The 18,592-nt window shown below is 46.7% G+C and overlaps 2 protein-coding genes across 4 annotated transcripts in view; both read left to right on the top strand.

Moving 5' to 3' along the window:
• Nucleotides 1-15,438, top strand: part of LOC117430380 (2-(3-amino-3-carboxypropyl)histidine synthase subunit 1-like) — a 51,933-nt gene extending 36,495 nt beyond the window's left edge. The window contains exons 9-12 of one of the 3 annotated variants that reach the window (XM_058997936.1): nt 1,550-1,650; nt 10,837-10,915; nt 14,299-14,433; nt 14,965-15,438. In XM_058997936.1, the coding sequence (XP_058853919.1) occupies nt 1,550-1,650; nt 10,837-10,915; nt 14,299-14,433; nt 14,965-15,090 (441 nt within the window). In that variant the 3' untranslated portion in view covers nt 15,091-15,438. Of the gene's footprint in view, nt 1-1,549; nt 1,651-10,836; nt 10,916-14,298; nt 14,434-14,961 lie in introns of all 3 variants that reach the window. The other 2 variants (XM_058997935.1, XM_058997937.1) reach the window with 2 other exon arrangements.
• Nucleotides 15,439-16,245: 807 nt separating this feature from the next.
• On the top strand, nt 16,246-18,291 carry LOC117430867 (esterase OVCA2-like). The gene is made up of 2 exons (XM_034051413.3): nt 16,246-16,739; nt 17,545-18,291. Exons 1-2 carry the CDS (start codon nt 16,559-16,561, stop codon nt 18,063-18,065), a joined length of 702 nt encoding a protein of 233 aa, XP_033907304.3. The 5' UTR covers nt 16,246-16,558; the 3' UTR covers nt 18,066-18,291.
• The last annotated feature ends 301 nt before the right edge of the window (nt 18,292-18,592 follow it).

Here is an 18,592-nt window from a genome sequence, read left to right on the forward strand (position 1 = left end):
TGGTTGGCAATAGCAGATGAGCGCTCAGGATGTATAAATAAATGAGCAAAGTTTTCTCATGGGGCTGTGGCTGTCCTGCTGTCCTGTATGACCCTCCCCATCTCTCATCCAGCCCAGCTACAGGGGAGCGGGGGCTGACGAGGGGAGCGGGGGCTGACGAGGGGAGCGGGGGCTGACGAGGGGAGCGGGGGCTGACGAGGGGAGGGGGGCTGACGAGGGGAGCGGGGGCCGACGAGGGGAGCGCGGTCGACGAGGGGAGGGGGGCTGGCAGACGGATAACGGATGAGGGCTGGCAGGTGAGAGCGCGCTCCCCGCTGCGAGGGAGCCTTTGTAATGAATGGCCCGTCGCTGTGGATCAGCCTCGCGCTCGCGGGCAGCTCCCCCTGGCGTCAGGCTCCCAGATGCTGGGTTTGAGACTGCGAGAGACCCCCACCCCCTCACTCACACAGATCCTGCCAGAGACGCAAGTAGCTCCAGAACCAAAAAACAAAACAGATGTGTCTCCCTACCTCAGCACCCTGCATACCTCTGCTTTGCTGTGCCATGTGCTATCCTCTAGGGGGCTCTCTCTCCCTCTCTCTCTCTCGCCCTCTCTCTCTCTCTCTAGGTTTTCATGTAATAAGTCATGTCCCTGTTAGAAACTATTTGTGGCTGTGCTTACAGTGGTGTCTCTCTGTCTGTCCCTGTCTGAACACCGTGAAGTTTAACACACTGAGCTAAATGAGAGTGTTTTCAGTAAGGGACTTTCCTGAGCTTCTCTTTGGGCAGAGTTACCAGTGCAGTGTGTATTCCACTTGATCTGCGTGCAGGGAGGGGGTGAAGACTGTATATTAGGAAGCTCATTACGTCCTGATTTATTCCCCCCCATTCGCTCTCCTCTCTGTGCTGCGGCCCCCTGCTGCTCGTGTCTTTTTCGTGCTTTGTGTGAAATGACTGATTCAACCTACTGTCCTCCTTCTACTGCACTGCACTCTCAAAAAACAGATTCATCTTCCTAACCCAGAGAGGCACTGTGGTCAGTTGACCGCAGTTTATCGTCCTGTCGGGTTTGGGTTGGCGTGACTGGATTGCGATCTGCTTCCGGCTCTGAAGGGCAGAGGGTATTGACCAAAGACCTTCAAAACCTACAGCAAAAACCAAAACATTTCCTTACTTCTCATAAGCATCTTACCAGCCTCTTCAGGTTTGCATGGCATGTCTTTGTATTTCTCGTGCGCTGTCACCGTGTCAGGCCTGCCATGCAAAGAGCACAGAAGAAATAAACTCTCAAATGGATCAGAGGCAGAACACTTCAAAACCATATTGTAAGGTGTGAAATCTAAATAAAATAAACTGACGAACACCTGATATTGACGTATTTAATTTGTGTATATCGAGCCTGTTGTGGGGCAAACGTTGCAAATGCTTTGTCATTGACATTCTGAGAGTGAGATTTACACTCTCCGTGGAATCCTAATTAAATGTGTTTAATGGTTGACTGTAAACAGTACAGGTGCTGTACATTTACACCTTGTGTTCTCTCTCTCTCTCTCTCTCTCTCTCTCTGCAGCACCTTGAGTCTCGTCTACAGGCCCTCGGTCTCCCGTTCGTTCGAGTGCTGCTCTCTGAAATCTTCCCCAGCAAACTGGACCTGCTGCAGGACATCGACGCGTAAGACCCCTGGAACCCTGTCCCTCCATACCTCGGTGCCATTGTTCCGCTAGCGAGAGACTTGTCTTATCATAGCTTGGACACCTTAAATCCTGTCCCTCTGCTTCAGAGTGCCTTAGTCCTGCCAGTAAAGGATTTGTCTCATCACAGTCCAGACGTCTTATGAGACATTGACCAGTGTTTTAATGTGTCTTAGGTGTCACTTGACAGCATTTCAGTTCATGATTTTATTTAAAAAGCATTCTTATGAATAAGTTCTTGTGAAGCCTGAGAAGCATTAATCATCTCCGAGAGCGCTGGAGAAGAGTGGTTAGCCAGTTCACAAGCCGGACCGGACTGAGACATTGATGCGTGGGGCGGGTCTGTGGACTCTGGTGTTTTAGCCAGACAGCCAGTAGCAGCAAAGGGCTGGAATACCGATCAAAAGAGGCGAGGCTGCTGCTGTCGAAGTGCTGTGATCCAGGTCATGTGACCGCCAGTCGTGCTAAGCCCGGGTTTTGATGGTGTAGTCAGCGAGCCTGCCTCCTGGCTGGGCACAGGGGGAAAGTAATTTAATTATTTATACGTCTGCCCTACTTTATCAGACAGGAGACGCGAGAAATACTGCACTGTACCAGCATCTTAGCTCACTCTGCTCTAACCATAAGGTCGTGCTGCTTCCCTCCCTCCCAGCCCCTCATCTGTAACCACTGTGCCACACTGGATCGCCCCCCTATCCCCCATTCCCAGTCTTCCAGCTCTAATCACTCCACTGGATTCTCCATCCCCCTGCCCCCTCTGTCTCTCTCTCTCTTTAACTCCCTCTCACCCATGTCTCCCTCTCTCTTCCTGCTTCTCTCCCCTTTCCTCTCCGTCTGTCTTTCTCTCACTCTAAACCATGTTATTGTCAAAACAAGTCACCCGTGTATTGCCAACCTTCGTCTAATTTTAAGATGCTTCCCTCCCCCGCACTCTCTCCATGATTCACCCCCCCCACCCCTCCTCTGTTTCCCTCGCTACAATACCAGCTCCTGATCATTAAACAAACCTTGCAGAAACTAGGACATGTAACATTAAGTTTACAAACATGAAATGAGGCTCAATTACGTATCGCTGGAGGGAGGAAGCATTAGAGATGCACGGTTAGCGCAGATCCCAGTCAGACCAGCACTGGGGTATTTGTACAGTGTTATTTTGAAGCTGTTTATCCATTAATAAATGATGTGTGTGTGTGTGTGTGTGTGTGTGTGCTGGAGCTGCCTGTCTGGGAAGCTTTCTCCAGTCCTGAGTTCCCTATTCATGCTCTCTCAGTAACAGGCACAGATAAGATCAGCGCTGTGTAATCGGCACAACAAATCTGCTGAATTCAGAGTTCTCTCTGTGCCTGAACTGAGCAACAGGACTTCCCAGCAGACCGTGATCTCCTGTAATACTTATTTTAAAGAGTTCCAATAGTTTGTCATGTGTAACGTGTTAGGCTTGACTAAATCTTTGGAATCGTATTTCAGTAAACTCATGCGTCCGTCCGTCCGTCACTCCACACTGGACATGAGAACTGCCTTGATTCTTTGTCAAACTGTGATCACGCTCTCCCAGCCTCCCCTAGGCTTTTGAGATTGGCTGTAACCTGATAACTTCTCCGTTTTTATACAAATGTGTGTAACCTTTCAGGGTCTGTGTGATTATGATGACCAGGGCTCTGTGTGTGCCCTGGTTTACAATCTCATGCAGCAGCCTTGCATCTTCGTTCTATTTGTGTTCTCAAATGCAGGGCGCTCGAAAACACACTTCTGCAGTCAAGTAGGTCTGTGTGTTAGAGCTGGGCAACAGCCACTTACTGGGAAAATTACCTAGCGGCAGTGTGCAATCGCTCAACAAAATGACATTGAAATTGCAGTGTGCCTTCCCTATGCTGAGTAGTGCTACTTTATTTGTCACAGTATTTCCATACAGCACAGTGTAGTTACACAGCAGCTTGCTTGCATGCAAACTCTCTGATCTCGTGCCTCTAGGGATGAAGAGTCTGGTGGAATACAGCAGGGCAGTAAATGGGATTGATATTATTAACCAGAGTGCCATAATAAAAACGGAAGCCAGTGAATTTGATTTCAGTTTATTTTAGTATTTCTAAGGATACAAAGTGCACATTGACTCTCATTATAAACTGAAACATAAGTAATCAATTAGACCTGTCTGGAGAGGAAACGGTGCTCTCCTCCCCCTCTCGCTCTTCCCCTCTCTGTCTCCCCCTCTCTCTCCATTTCCCTCTCCCCCTCTCTCTCCAGTCCTCCCCTTCTGCTTTTGACCCCTCTTCCCCTTTCTCTCATTTATCTCTTTCTCCACACCCCCTCTCTCTCTCTCTTTACAGTGCATCTATATCCCAGCACATTTTCCGGTTGGTGTTCAATAAATTCCCATATGCAGTTTTACCTTTTTAAGCCTCTTAATTGTAATCTAGAATTCCTATCTCTGAGCCATAGATAGTCCCAGTGAGGGGAAAGAAAAGTTTTTTTTTTCTGCTTGATTTATTAAGCTGACTGGGAGCTTCCCCACTTCCCCATATCAGCTGAAGCAACAATCCTGTTCTTAACCCAGTCCCTTGGGAATAATATTCAGCCCTGAATTCTTATTGAATTGGCATCATGCGCTCTTGCTCTGACACGCACACGCGCCCTCGTCACACCTCTTTCCAGATGAGCTGTGCCTTGCATGTGAAGTGATGATAAAGCGCCCTGCTCTGAAAGATAGAAAGTGGACCACCGGAGAGCATTTTAACTTCCAATTGAAGCCTTGTAGCCTCTTCAGCGGATTAATATTAAATAACATTGGCAAAGAGGTATTAAAAAAATGTGTTTAAATTGTTCTGATGGGTCCAGAGGCTGTTGAAGCGTGCGTCAGGAGCGTGGAAATCATCCCCTCCCCCCCCATTGGAGGAGCTCCCTCCTATCCCCCTGTCCTCATAACCAAGTAAACCCTAACACACTGCACAGCACAGACAGGCTCGCTCAATACTGTAGTAGGGCTCTAGGGAAGAAAACTCAGCACTGCTGTAGAGGTCTCTGATAGAGAACTCAACACTGCTATAGAGGTCTCTGATGGAGAACTCAACACTGCTGTAGAGGTCTCTGATAGAGAACTCAGCACTGCTATAGAGGTCTCTGATAGAGAACTCAGCACTGCTGTAGAGGTCTCTGATAGAGAACTCAACACTGCTATAGAGGTCTCTGATGGAGAACTCAACACTGCTATAGAGGTCTCTGATAGAGAACTCAACACTGCTATAGAGGTCTCTGATAGAGAACTCAACACTGCTATAGAGGTCTCTGATAGAGAACTCAGCACTGCTGTAGAGGTCTCTGATGGAGAACTCAACACTGCTATAGAGGTCTCTGATAGAGAACTCAGCATTTCAGTAGAGGTCTCTGATGGAGAACTCAACGCTGCTATAGAGGTCTCTGATAGAGAACTCAACACTGCTATAGAGGTCTCTGATAGAGAACTCAACACTGCTATAGAGGTCTCTGATAGTATACTCAACACTGCTATAGAGGTCTCTGATAGAGAACTCAACACTGCTATAGAGGTCTCTGATGGAGAACTCAACACTGCTATAGAGGTCTCTGATGGAGAGCGCAACACTGCTATAGAGGTCTCTGATAGAGAACTCAACACTGCTATAGAGTCCTAGGGTAGATAAGTCCACTCAGCACTGCTGAACTCCTAGCAGTCCCTCATTCAGTTTTGGGGTTCTTGTGGTTAGTAACTATCCCCTGCAGCCGTCATCTTCCCCTATTAGTCCCCAGTCTCTGGAGCGCATCCTGGTGGAAGATATTAGTTGTTCCTTAATGCTGTTGCTGTTGTTTTCCCAAAACTACTTGTAGTGAGGCAATTCAAGTGAACTCCATGCGCTGTGCTGTGCATTCTGAGGAAACCGCTTAAGCATCAAATCCGGTATGCAGCGCTGTGCTGTGACTCTGTGCGGGTATATACTGCAGTAATTAAGTGTGTCTCTCTACCTCAGTGCTATGACTCTGTGCGGGTATATACTGCAGTAATTAAGTGTGTCTCTCTACCTCAGTGCTATGACTCTGTGCGGGTATATACTGCAGTAATTAAGTGTGTCTCTCTACCTCAGTGCTGTGACTCTGTGCGGGTATATACTGCAGTAATTAAAAGTGTCTCTCCACCTCAGTGCTGTGGCAGGCCAGCTCAGAGACAGCGTGACACTATGGCGCTGGTCTGGGTGAGCTGTTAGTAAGGGGTTAGGTGGGGAGGGTTAATGTAACTTTGCAGAGCCCACAGGGAGAGCATGGCACTGCATGAGGAGCTACAAAGCAATTACTATGAGGATACTCTTAGCACAGCAGACTTTAAACAGGTTCAGGACTCAACCTACAGTACCTACAGCTGCTCACTGCTGAGAGAGGAGAAGGAGGCATTATTAACTCCTTCACCTCCCACGGTTTTTGCCACACTTCCCTGGTTGTAGCTAGATTCCTGGTCCCAGTGGTTGTAAAGAGAGCAGTGCTGTGTTTAAATTATTATTCATATACAGAGAGGCGTCAGGAGTATGTGAAGCATTGGGAAAAGTACACGTTTACAGCTGTAACACAAAATGAGCATGACACAAAAAAATAACAAAAAAAACTACAGGACGGTTTCACACAAATCAGTGGTAAAGTAATCCTGTTCTGTGAAACCAGCTCTGTGACTGCCGCACATGAGCAAACATTAGCTTTTACTTTTTCATCATTTTTTTTTGTTTTTTACGCTTACCTTGTTTCCTTTGACCGAGCGAATATATATTTTTTAAAAGGAACAAACAAAAAGTTTTTGAAAAGAAAGAAAAGAAAGAAGGGAGAACGGAAGAAGGAAAGGCAGCAGCAGCTACAGAGGTCGCCCCGCAGTTCAATACAAGAGAAATGCATTTGGTGTCTAATAAAGCCGGGACGGGACTGGCTGGATGCTGCCTGCCTGCCTCTTATCTGGCTGCCACAGAGATCTGGTTTTGCATTTGGTTTTTGTTCTTCACAGGAGAAAGGCAAAGCCGTCGGCCACATGTGATTAAATGCAGTGCCTGGATTCAGGGTCCTCCCGAGATGTTGTATGACAGAATCACTTCAAAGAAACCACTGGACGCGCTTGTTTGATATGCCTTGCAATCCATTTCTTTCTTTTTTTCAATGCACTTTCTTTTTTCTTTCCTTTTCTTCAAATCCCTTGCATTATTAGATTACTAAGGGGGGTGGGGTGGATTTTCTCCCCCTACAGACAGAAGCGCGGTACTGCAAGTGCACTTTTGCACAGTGAAATCTGAATGGTATTGAACAGTGCACTCAAGCCATCACAGCAATTCTCCCGGAACATTTGTGTTTTTTTAAACAGTAATGCGCAAACCTCAGAGCGTCCCATAGTTATATTAAAAAAAGGGGGTGCAATTAGGTCTAATTGTCTTGTTTAACATCTTCCGTTTTCTATAGTTAAATCTATATGCTTAATAAACTCATTTTATGAAGTCTCGGCAGTGTAACGCTGGGGGAAGTTTTCTCAAGAAAGTAAGTTAACAAACAAACCGGCAGCTGGCATTTCGCAGTGAACTGGTGCAGCGAGCGTGCAGGAGTTCTAGAATGTTCGGCAGCGTTCTAAGATTAGCTGGACGGGGAGAGATTCTGCTCTCACTCTGTGCAGTGAGCATGAATTGTTGATGAAGGCGTGCTGGCTTTAATAATGAGATCCAGACAGTCTGTAAAAGAAAAATCAGCAGGCTGTGAAGATGCTGCTGCTGTCGAACCACTTGCTGAATCCTCTGGCTATGCCATGACTTCTACAGTATTTTGTATTCAAGTTTCAAAAAAACCAAAGTGTGTGTCCGACTTCCATCGAATTAGCAGTTCAGCTGCCGTGGTTGTGCATGGGTCCCTCTGTGACGTTTGTTTGTTGAAATGTGTCTCAACACAGTTTGCCCTGCCTGCCGGCTCAGAGTTTTGAGTGATTGTTCGTATTGATTGATGCCTTCCTGGCGTGCTGCTAGCGCATTCATGCCGCTAAATCGATAAATACACATGTGTGTAAATAGTGGGCTGACCTCTAACTCAACCCTGCTCGAACACCGCTCGGCTCGCTAAGCGCTCTGCTAGTTGCAATTTTAATGTTATGGGAGTTCTAGTTCAGGCTGAACTCCAGCACAGTACTTTTGGGCATAAGTTGTGGGCAGGTGATTTGACTTTGCTTGCATGTAATAAGAACGTATTCTCTGTGCTAGCATGCTCGCAGTAACCTGCTTGTTCGTGTCCTGTTGAAAGCTGTATGTGAGGAGTAAGTGGAGGTGATCGTTGAGGAAGGTTCCTGTATCCCTCCTGAACAAGTTTAAATACCTCACTGGCTCGCTGGCTGCACCCCTGGGAGTTGCTTCCGTTCTGGGTGCCTATGGTGGCTCTACACCCTATTGACAATGCAGTTGTAGGTGTTCCTAATTTCCCTCCCCTGATCCTTGATTTGCTGGACATCTGCAGTAATGACCCTAATCAGCCTCCTGGTCATGTCGCTGGCGGAGAGGCTGTGTGAGCTGAATTGATGTGGCTGGTGGACCGCGTGACCCGGTGTTCGTGGTAGGGCCCTGTGCCTGACACGGCATTCGTTACCGTGTTCTGGGGGGTCATGCCTTATTCATGACACTCCCGGTTCCTGCTCCTCCAGGCTGACACCACATGGCCTCAGTGTGCAAAGCTGCCTGCCTTCCAAGCTGTCTTGTGTTGGTATTGTGACATGTGTCATCGAGGTTCGAAGAAGCAGGTGTATTTGTAGCAAGTAGAATTTAGCTGGATAATTGGTAGCTTCTATCAAAGCTGGAGCTGGACACCTTTAGAATGAGCTAATTCCTATTTTAATATACACCCTGCTCTTCTTACAATGGATTAGAAACAGGTGGTGTGTGCAGACAGCCCTCTGTCTTCATTTAAACCCTCTTGCTCATGAGCAAACCTTCTCATACCAGAAGAGACCGTGTCAGCACACTATATATTTATAAGAAAGTCCCTCTTGAAGAGCTCAAAAGGTCTGATTTTAAAAAGAAATTGCATTGTGAACAGGGTCCTGATGTTTTGCTACCAGTTTAATATTGTTTGATGCGTGTTCTGTATGATTGACTAATTATTTTAGATCGCCCAAGGCCGATTGTGGGGAAGTTTAACAGTGTGGCACAGGCTTCAGTGCACATTGCTTCCCCTGTGGGCTTCAGTGCACTGCGCATCGCCAGTCAGTCTTGAAAACTTACATGGTAAAGTATTCTTAAAGGTAATGCGATGTAGTTATATTTTTAAAATGTGAAGTATTTGGTGCTGTAATTACAATAATATTATAACACAGGGCCGCTCTGTTGGTCGGTGTTATTGTAGTGCTGCTGTCAGTCTGATGGTTTGGAGTCCGCACTGCAGACCCTGCTCGGCAGTGCGTGTGAGGAGCCGTGGTTGTCAGCCACGCTGCCCTGGGTTTAGTGTAACAGCGGTGTGGATTATTGTGGATTGTGTCTGTGCTGCACGCCCTGGTTGCAGTGCGATTGCTGCCAGCAGCTCCCTTATTAGAACCACACGCTAGGACTGGCTCCCTGAGGAAGCTGGACGTGCTCAGAGACTCCCAGGATCACAGCTTCAGACTCCTCAGACTGGGCTGCTCTGAACCCCTCCACCTGTCCATTTACCTGTGGAATTAATGACTGATCTGTCACTGTGCCATTTACACTAGGTTAGTCTAGGTTCCTCTGTGTACTAGGTCCTGCTTGTGTTACAGGTTTCCATGTGTAGAAAAGAGTTGAAATGTCTACTGTATGTGCAATAGGGCTACCTGTATTCACAAGCTGGCTTGTTGCGATGCTGTCCTTGGGGAGTCTTGGGGAATAATTAATTTGTGGATTTGTTTCGGGAGCTCCTGGGATTAGCCTGCGGAGCCGCAGGTTGGGACCCTGGGCAGCTCAGGGATACGGAGTTCCGTTTCACTGCGGAGCCACGGCACCCAGGGAGGGTGAGCGAGCGTGGCTGGAATGCGCCCGGGCTCATTAGCAAGCTTTATTACAGCTCTCGTCAGTCTGTGAATCGCTAAAGATCCGTATCTAGGGTAGCCCCTGAGAGACGCAGCTTCTGCTTTCAAGGGGGCTGCTGGGAGAAAAAAAATAATGAAACTATTATCACACAAATTTACACAGGATATTGCTTAAAGCACAGGAGGCATCTTCATAGGAATATCATATGTTGCAATACCTGGAAGTGTGATGACTCAGAAACACAAACACTTACAAGAAGGGAGGAGAGTTTCCAGTTTATCAGCTGCTTGCAGTCTGTTGTTTCTGTTTTTAAATTTGTTTTTGATGAAATGTGTCTGTCCTTCTACACTGTCGCCTCCTCATTAGAATACAGTTCCAGTGCCACCCTATTCCTGCGTTTGCATGCACAGGGAATTGTTCCTTTAGTAATTGATCGTTTAGAAAACATTTCTTCTTGCTTGATATTGTTTGCATGAATCCATGCCAATAATCCTATGCATTCGAATCCCATTGAAAACCCAATCGGCTCCAAACTGGTTAACATGCAGTGGGTTTTGGAAATGGATTCCTCAAATAGGTAGCTTGAATCCATTAGATTGTGCAAATGAACGAGGCAAGTGTGCATTCAGATCGGTTTGCAGAGAGGTTAGGAAGCTTTGTACCTCAAATTCTCAGCCTTTTCTGCACTTTCATCCCTGCTTTGAAAAATGTGCTCCAAATGCTATTGAAGGAGTCCATCGCTGCTGCAGTTGAGATCTGAGAATAATAATAATATCTTTATTTTTATGTAGCACCTTTCATAGTGGACCACCATCACCACACGCTTTACAGAGGCAGGCTGTGAACTGTGCATTATATGCAGAGTCACTTACAATAGCACATTGATTTAACATCTCATCTGCAGGACGGAGCACAAGGGGGTTAAGAGACTTGCTCAGGGTCACACACAGTGAGTCAGTCAGTGGCAGAGGTGGGATTTGAACCGGTGACCTTCTGGTTACAATCCCTGGACTTTAATGACTGGACCGCACCACCTCCTTAATACAGAGAATCAGGAATGGGCAGGCTGGTGTAGTTGAGTAGCAGGACCCCACCTGAAGCAGGCGTTTAGGAAGCTTTGCTCCAGAATCAACCCGTGAATGAATTGCTGTTCTGTCTTGTTGTGTTTCTAGCTGGGTTCAGATTGCATGTCCAAGACTTTCCATTGACTGGGGGACCGCCTTCTCCAAACCCCTTCTCACCCCCTACGAGGTAAGAGCTGGCTATATGAACATCATTTAGATCTTTAACATCATGTCATCAAAGAAACTACAAAATGAGATCGCAAAAGTCTACCGGAAGCAATAATAGTAGTACAGTATTTCATGTTAGATTTCAAAATGTCACATGAAGTATCTGGGAAAACTACAAAGCGGTGGTGTGTAATTCAACATGTTAACGTAACATTATTCAGCAGGTTGCATTCGTCTTCATGAAGCAGAGTGAGCTGATTCTGTAGGGAAACGTTTGGTCATAGCTGTGCAGTATCATTCGGTTCTCCCAGCTTGCTGTATCGTTATGTAACTTGCAGAGTGAAGCTCCAGCCACCGCGCAGAACTCAGATCATGAATAATTCCCCTCTCCCTCCCGTCAGGGTCTCAGAACAGCCGCACGTTCCTGGGGTCGGGGGTTCAAAAGATCTCTGTCCTTTCTCTGACACCCTGACCTGCCCTGTGCTCGCCCCCTTAACCTCTCCCTTCAGACACCTAATTAGCCTGTTCGAAAAAACGGACTCCGGTGAGCTCAGAACAGAGAAACGAGCTTCAGTATTTCTGCTGTGATTGGCATTCATGGGGAGCTTTCTGTTCAGTAGCTAGAGCCAAGGGTCAGGGAGATAGAGAAGCAGGGAGAGCTGAGGGGCTGGGGAGAAGCCAGAGCGGACCAGTGGTTAGAGCTGAGTGACTGGGAGGGAGGGATGGAGTGTGGCCTGGTGGCTGGATCACACCGTCTTGGAGTCATTTTGTTCCCGTGCTGCTCTCTTGTGAGACAGTAGAAGCTTTGTGAAGCTCTGTCTGTTCAGCATTGCATTTCTGCACAGCACTGCACAGATTTATTGGTGTTTCACTCATTCCCCACCTCTTTACCGAAGGAGATTGAGTGCGTTTTAGCTGTTTTCCATAATGCGTAAAAAGCTTAAGGAGGTATAAAAATAGATATTAAATCAGGTGTTATTATTAAATTATAATGAGACAACCACTTTGAGCAGCAGCTTAGGGTCCCGTACGGAACAGCCCACGTATCAAAGCTGACTGGCTCCCCCTGCTGGTTAGATTACGCCGTTACAACATTTAAACAGGTCCTTTTACATTTTATTTTTTATTTAACGCAAACCTATAGACATATAAAAAGGCACCGTAACCGATGCACACCGTCATTAACCCCTTAACCCCTGGATCCGGTCTGGTTTTGGACCCCAGGCAGTGTGTCCCGATGTCTGTAGTGTTTCAGCACCGCTCTGGTGCCTTTTTAAATACGCTGAAGCAGGCTGCTGACATGCTGTGGATGCAGCTGCTTGGTTCAGAGTGGATATAGAGAAATAAAGAAGAGAGAGAGAGAGAGAGAGAGAGAGAGAGAGAGAGAAAGAGAGAGAGAGAGTCAGTCACAGTTAGCCCCTTCCCTATCTCGCTAAAATAAATAAATATATACACATGAATAATTAAAACCTCAAATCCCTTGTTACTTGTCATGCGGTTTCCATGGTAACAGCCACATAGCCCCGGGACCAGTTTAGTTGAGTCGTCTTTTTATTAATGTTTTTTTTTAATAAATTCCCACCCAATGAAAGGGGCCGCAGCGGGGATGAATGAAGGCTTATTTTAAGGGAGCCTCATGTTTATATTTATACTTCCCATGCAAATGGGGAATCAGGAGGAGTGAACACAGACAGCTAAACTGGGAGAGAGGAGGAGGGGAGAGGGAAAGATAATTAGAGACTGGCAGGGGAGAGGAGAGTCAGGGAAGAGAGGCTAAACCGAGAGAATGAGTGAGGGAGCGATGGAGGAGAAGGGAGGGAGGGGTTGAGAGCAGACCTGGGGTTAATTACAATTACAGCAGATTTGTGTGCTCAAATTACAATTACAATGCAATGCTATTAGAATTACAATTACAATTACAATGCAGTTACAATTACAATGCCATTACAATTACAATGGAATTACAATTACACTGAAAAGTAACACAGACAGCTCCCCACATTAACATGTTTACTCTGTTTTATTCTAAATAACCAGCAGTAATAATCACAGCTACAAATAAAGAAACACACACATATACATTTTTTTCAAACAAATTGGGTCTCCAAAGAGGTTGAAAATACAAGAATAACGATTGAATAACAAATAAATGCGTGATTGAAGTGTGATCAATCAATTACGTGGCATTTATTAATACAAATATTTTCTCTGGGAGCGACTTGTTTTCCCAAGAGAGCGTTGCTCTGCGAGGAGCTTGGAGGAACAGCGTGCTGCTCAGGAAAGAGACGTCAGTCCTCCGCAGCAGACGCACCAGGATTGCGAGAAATGAGCTCGCGTTCTGAGTGGGGAAGTGCTCTCGTTGAGCGCCGGTGATTTGCGGTGCAGTAATGCAAAAAGAAAGTGTACTCCGACCTCGCACTCCTCAGCCAGCCTGCCATTAGGAACAGCGGGGGCTCCATTAGAGATCCATTACAACAGCTTCCAGGATGATAAATGATTCTGCAGTAACACCGGCGCGGATATCTCCTCTCCCTGCACTTCGTTCACAAGTTCCTGCGCTCTGCACACTGCTGTAGCTCCAGCTCCCCAGGCACTGTCCTCCCAAAGCTTCATGGAGCTAAAAACCAGGAAAGGCACAGAGCTCTGAACATGTGTTCCCTGCAAAGCATTGTTAGGAGAGACATAGAGTGCTGGGAGACTAAGGGGCTAATAATAATAATAATAATAATAATAATAATAATACCAGCAGCAGTGAGGCCAATTGTGTTCAGCTTGCTTGTGTGCTTCGTTTCCTGAACACAAGCTGGCCTGTTTGTGGATGCTGTGTTAGTCAGTGGGGTTACAGGGTCCAGGCTGTTTTTGAATCATTCTGACTTTGGCAGCTTCAGCACAGCGTTGGGTTTTCCTAATTCTATGACAATCGGACAGTCCCAACCATCGTTTTCTATGGAGGTGGGCCGTGGTGTTTGTGACTCCATAACGGAAAAGATGACCCTAATTCACGACACCTGTTCTGAAACCACTGCTTTCAGATACACAGCCAGGCAATCGGATTACGGGGAAACGCAGCACGGTTTTGAAATGCTTTTCTTGCATTTTGGGATTTTCAGTTGTTCATTTGCTTTAAAAACACACACACACTCCTCACTTTGAAGTCCTCAAGTGAAAAATAAAGAATATTGACGAGCACTGCTTTGATCTGCTGTCTTCAACGTAGAGTGCTGTTCAGAGAGCCGGGGGTTTTAGAGGTGTGGAGAGACAGCTGACAGAACTCTGTCTCTCACCCAGTCTCTCTCTTTCCCTCACCCTCTCACCCCCTCACCCTCTCACCGTCTCACCCCCTCACCCTCTCACCCAGTCTCTCTCTTTCCCTCACCCCCTCACCCTCTCACCCTCTCCCAGGCTGCAGTTGCCCTGAAGGATGTAGAGTGGCAGCAGACCTACCCGATGGATTTCTACTCCAATCAGAGTCTGGGACCGTGGGCTGTCAATCACCCAACCAACCAACCCGTGCGACCGAGCAGAAAATCAGCCCAGGTGTGTGCAGTGGGGAGGCGGGACACACACACACACACACACACACACACATCACGGTGGATCCATTTCAAGTCTGAGGTTTGTCAGCTTGTGAGTGTGGTCCTCAATGTGCACCACTGGAAAACAATGCAGATTTAATAGTTCTGTTCAGTTCTTGGTTGAAGTAGAAACCTGTACTCTGGGGTATGGAGTGAGGACTGGCGAGAGAGTGTTAGCTTGTGCTTTTACCACCACCTTGGGGTAAAAGGGCAGTACTGCAGGCTTGGTGCTGCCTGTGAGGGTCTGTCCTTTCTTGCTCTGTACTGTTGGGACTTAGTGACAAGCTGGACCCCAGCTTTGAGTGCGTGTCGGGGTCTCGGTGTGTTAGTGGATCATCTGGACCTGCCCCATCTACCTGGAGGTTTCTTTCTCTTTTTTAAAACACTGAAAAGCACAGGTGATATGTTGTGTGTGTGTGGGGTGTGTGTGTGGGGTGGGGGTGGGGGTGGGGGGTATCTTACTGACTAATTTTCCACTTCTGTTTCCCAGCAGGGTAAGCAGGCTGCAGCCCAGTCCACAGAGGGTCCCGGCAAGTCAGAGGAGTGCGCCACCTGCAGGTGCAAAGAGGAATCGACACAGCCACCGACCAGCCCCCCTGTCACAGCAAGCAGCCAATGAGAAACAAGACTCCAAACGAACACAGCGCCAGAATTGCCATTTGAACCAAAATCATCATTGACTTTTAATCAGTGTAACAAACCGACTGCTTCAGTGTGGGCTGAATGTTTACCTGCCCGGACATCGGATATAAATAAAACAAACAGAAATCCGATGCGACCCGCTGGGGTTGTTTTGTATTCGTCTCCTTCTGCTCTCCGGCCGTTATTAACCAACATGCATGTCTTAAACACGTCACGTTAATTACAAAACGAATCAGATCTGTTCATTTCCAGAGAATTTGAACACGCCGTGCATTGTGTTACCGTAGCTTTTTAAAACTTAAATAAATAAATACATTTTCAGAAATGTTTTTTCATCTCTTACTGCAGCGCAAGATAAGAAGGATCTGCTGATTTTGGGGTTTCTCTGCGGTGCTGTCTGTCTGCTGCGGGGCAGGTTCTGCAGATTGCAGATTGCAATCTTTAAAAACTAGCCTAGCAAGCCTAGCAATGCGTGGCATTGCAGAATAACCTGGAGCAGCAAACCACCCCTGTGTCTCTGTTGCAGTTTGCAGTTTATTTTTTAAGTGCATTTATTTTAGGGATCTTTAACAGAGAAAGAGAAACCATTAACTTACTTTTTCACTGCAATCTGCAGAATTGCGGATGAGAAAGGGGTGTGTCGTCTGGCTTTGAAAGGAAATCGCAGGTGTCCGAGGGAAACAGTCTCGCAAACCATTGACTGTCGGATGGAGGAAAGCGGTTTTGATTCATCAAAGTGTTACAGTGTTTGCAAAGGACAGGAACTCCTGCTGTAGGGGCGACACCACGCTTTATAGAGATGGGGCAAATGTTGTTTTTCCGTGTTTAAAAATCTAAAGGAATATTAAATTATATATTAACATTATAATATATAAAACCCCGTCTAATATGTAATAGATGGCCTCTCCTTAGCGTGATTGATTGCTTACGGTTATCAAAACAGAATCCCAGCATCTTCCTGTTTTGAAGTCTGTTTCAGCTTTATGTACGGAGGGCAGATGGAATTCAAAACTGTGTTTCCCCACTGACAACGTTATGGCAGGTGGTAATTTTTTTTTAAATATTTTATTTATATGAAATCTTTTTTTTTATTTTTCTTACAACAAAGCGGTACAATGTCGGGTTCAATCAAAGCATTCACATCAGGTTACAGATCGGAAGGGTCACTGAATCTTGTGCTCCTGATACAATTCAAACAAATTCGATCTGTAAAAAGCATGCGTTTATCAATAAGCTGTGTTAATAATTATGGAAAGTATACATATACTGTATTTGTAACACAGACGTGCATTGTCTTCCTGTTCTCTGTCGCCTGCAGAGGGAACCTTAGAGCATAGGAGCGCTGTTTCTCCTCGGCAGTCCCGTGTTGGCGGACCTGGAAGTGCTGTATTTCAGTAGCGGGTGTACGTTTGGTTCAATTAAGCGGGTTTGTATTCCCGGTCGCGATGACCTCCTCCCCAGGACTGCTCCGGATTCTCTGTGTCCATGGTTACCGGCAGAACGGCAACGCGTTCCGGGAGCGGACCGGGGCGCTCAGGAAGGCGCTGAAAAAGCACGCGGAGCTGGTCTATATGAGCGCCCCGCTGCGGGTCACCGACCCCGCCCCGCAGCAAGAACCAGCGCGGGGTAAGACTGACTGTGTTGGGTTTGTTTGTGCAACACGGGGGAGCCCATCGGACAGCACCCCTCACCTGTTTACAGGTCATTTGAAGTATTTCACAACACAATAATAATAATGCAAACTCACGCATTTCAGGACGAGTCCTAGTTTACACACTGAAACGGGTTGTCGGTGCTGCTGTTCTTACACAGGAAAAAGTATCGGCTTTAATTGTGTAGCTCAAGCACTGCAGGTGATATACGTACAGTTTAATTATGAAGTTATTCATTGGATGATCCGGGACGACAGAAATAACCCGTACTTTGAAACGCTGAGACCAGCCCCTGTTGAATGTGACTCTAAATCGCACTCCTTGTGTATCGCTAAATAGCCTCACTAGCAAGTCAGTGGTAGATAGTCTGTACAGGACAGTAAGGAACGACACAAGTACTGTAGTATCACTGCTTTTTATTGAAAGACGTTTTGGAAAAAAAACATTTGCAAAGCACGTTCTTGCACAGACCTTTTGAAACAGGCCGCCGCTGAAACAGCAGCTTTTTCAGTACTGTATAAAAACCCACGTTAGCTGCCTCGTCGAATGGTTTCATTCGCTCACTGTTCAGTGTGCTGGCATTGTGGTAACATTGCTGTTTTAGAATCCAGCCACATCTTACATGCCCACTGTTACTTATTATACATGTTCTCATCTCCAAAGTAAGAAGCCCCCAAATGTTTTCGGATTTCCTTCCTTTTTTTTTGAAGGATGACATTAGCGTATCGTTACAGCCCTAATATTTGTCTTGCCACCCTTTTCTCTGGTTGCATTTGCAGGTTCCCAAGCTGTGGAGCCCGACAGCCAGGCGGAAGACCCAAGGGGCTGGTGGTTCTCTAACGCCCAGGAGCGGAGCTTCCACGCTGGGGAGAGCTGCCAGTCCTCCCTGGGCCTGGAGGAGAGCCTGGAGGCAGTGAGGCGAGTCGTGAGGGAGCAGGGCCCTTTCGACGGGATCCTGGGCTTCAGTCAGGGCGCCGCCCTGGTGGCGATGATCTGTGCCCTGCAGGGGCAGGCAGGTGACGCTCAGGGCCCGTTCTCTTTCAGATTTGCTGTCCTGATCGCCGGGTTCCGGAGCGTGTGCGAGGAACACGCTCGCTTTTACACCACGCCGGTCTCCATGCCAACGCTGCATGTGTTTGGCGAAACGGACCGGGTCATACCGGATCACATGAGCAGAGAGCTAGTCGCGGGTTTCCAGAACCCCCAAGTACTGACCCACACGGGGGGTCACTTTGTACCGGCCGCAGCGCCACAGAAAAAAGTCTATTGCCAATTCCTGGACACGTTTATCAGTAAATGAACAAAATGCAAAAGATTTGTACAGGATATTCCAACATGGCAGTTAACCCCTGATGTCTAGGCACAGGTAGCAAAGGTTATTTATTTAATTGCTTCAATATACTTTTTTTTTTTAATAAGATCTATAATTGCTAACAGTCTTGGTGGCAGGCAGGGGCCGCTCTGGGACAGTTCTCGGTAATTATAATTATTATTTGAATATATAGAAAGGTATCTTTTGAACAAGATCTTTTGTCCTGTATATTTATTTCTGTGTTTGTATAGTAGCATGCAGTGTCAACACACAGTAAACTGGGAGCAGAAACGAGTGTCACCTGTGCTGTGCAGAAGTGGGGTTTTAGCAGGAATACCCTTTTCACAGACACTTTACTAATGTTTGACCCTGAAACCTGCAGCTGTTACTGCCAGGTGTTCTCGAATTCACAAACGTATAAATTAATGAATTAAAAGGGAATTGGAATTGACCCCAACCCTGGAAGAACAAAATGTATTGAAATGAAAAGGGAAACTAAGCAAAGAGTAAGAAAG

This window comes from Acipenser ruthenus, chromosome 24, assembly GCF_902713425.1.
Source record: "Acipenser ruthenus chromosome 24, fAciRut3.2 maternal haplotype, whole genome shotgun sequence".
Taxonomy (NCBI): Eukaryota; Metazoa; Chordata; class Actinopteri; order Acipenseriformes; family Acipenseridae; genus Acipenser; species Acipenser ruthenus.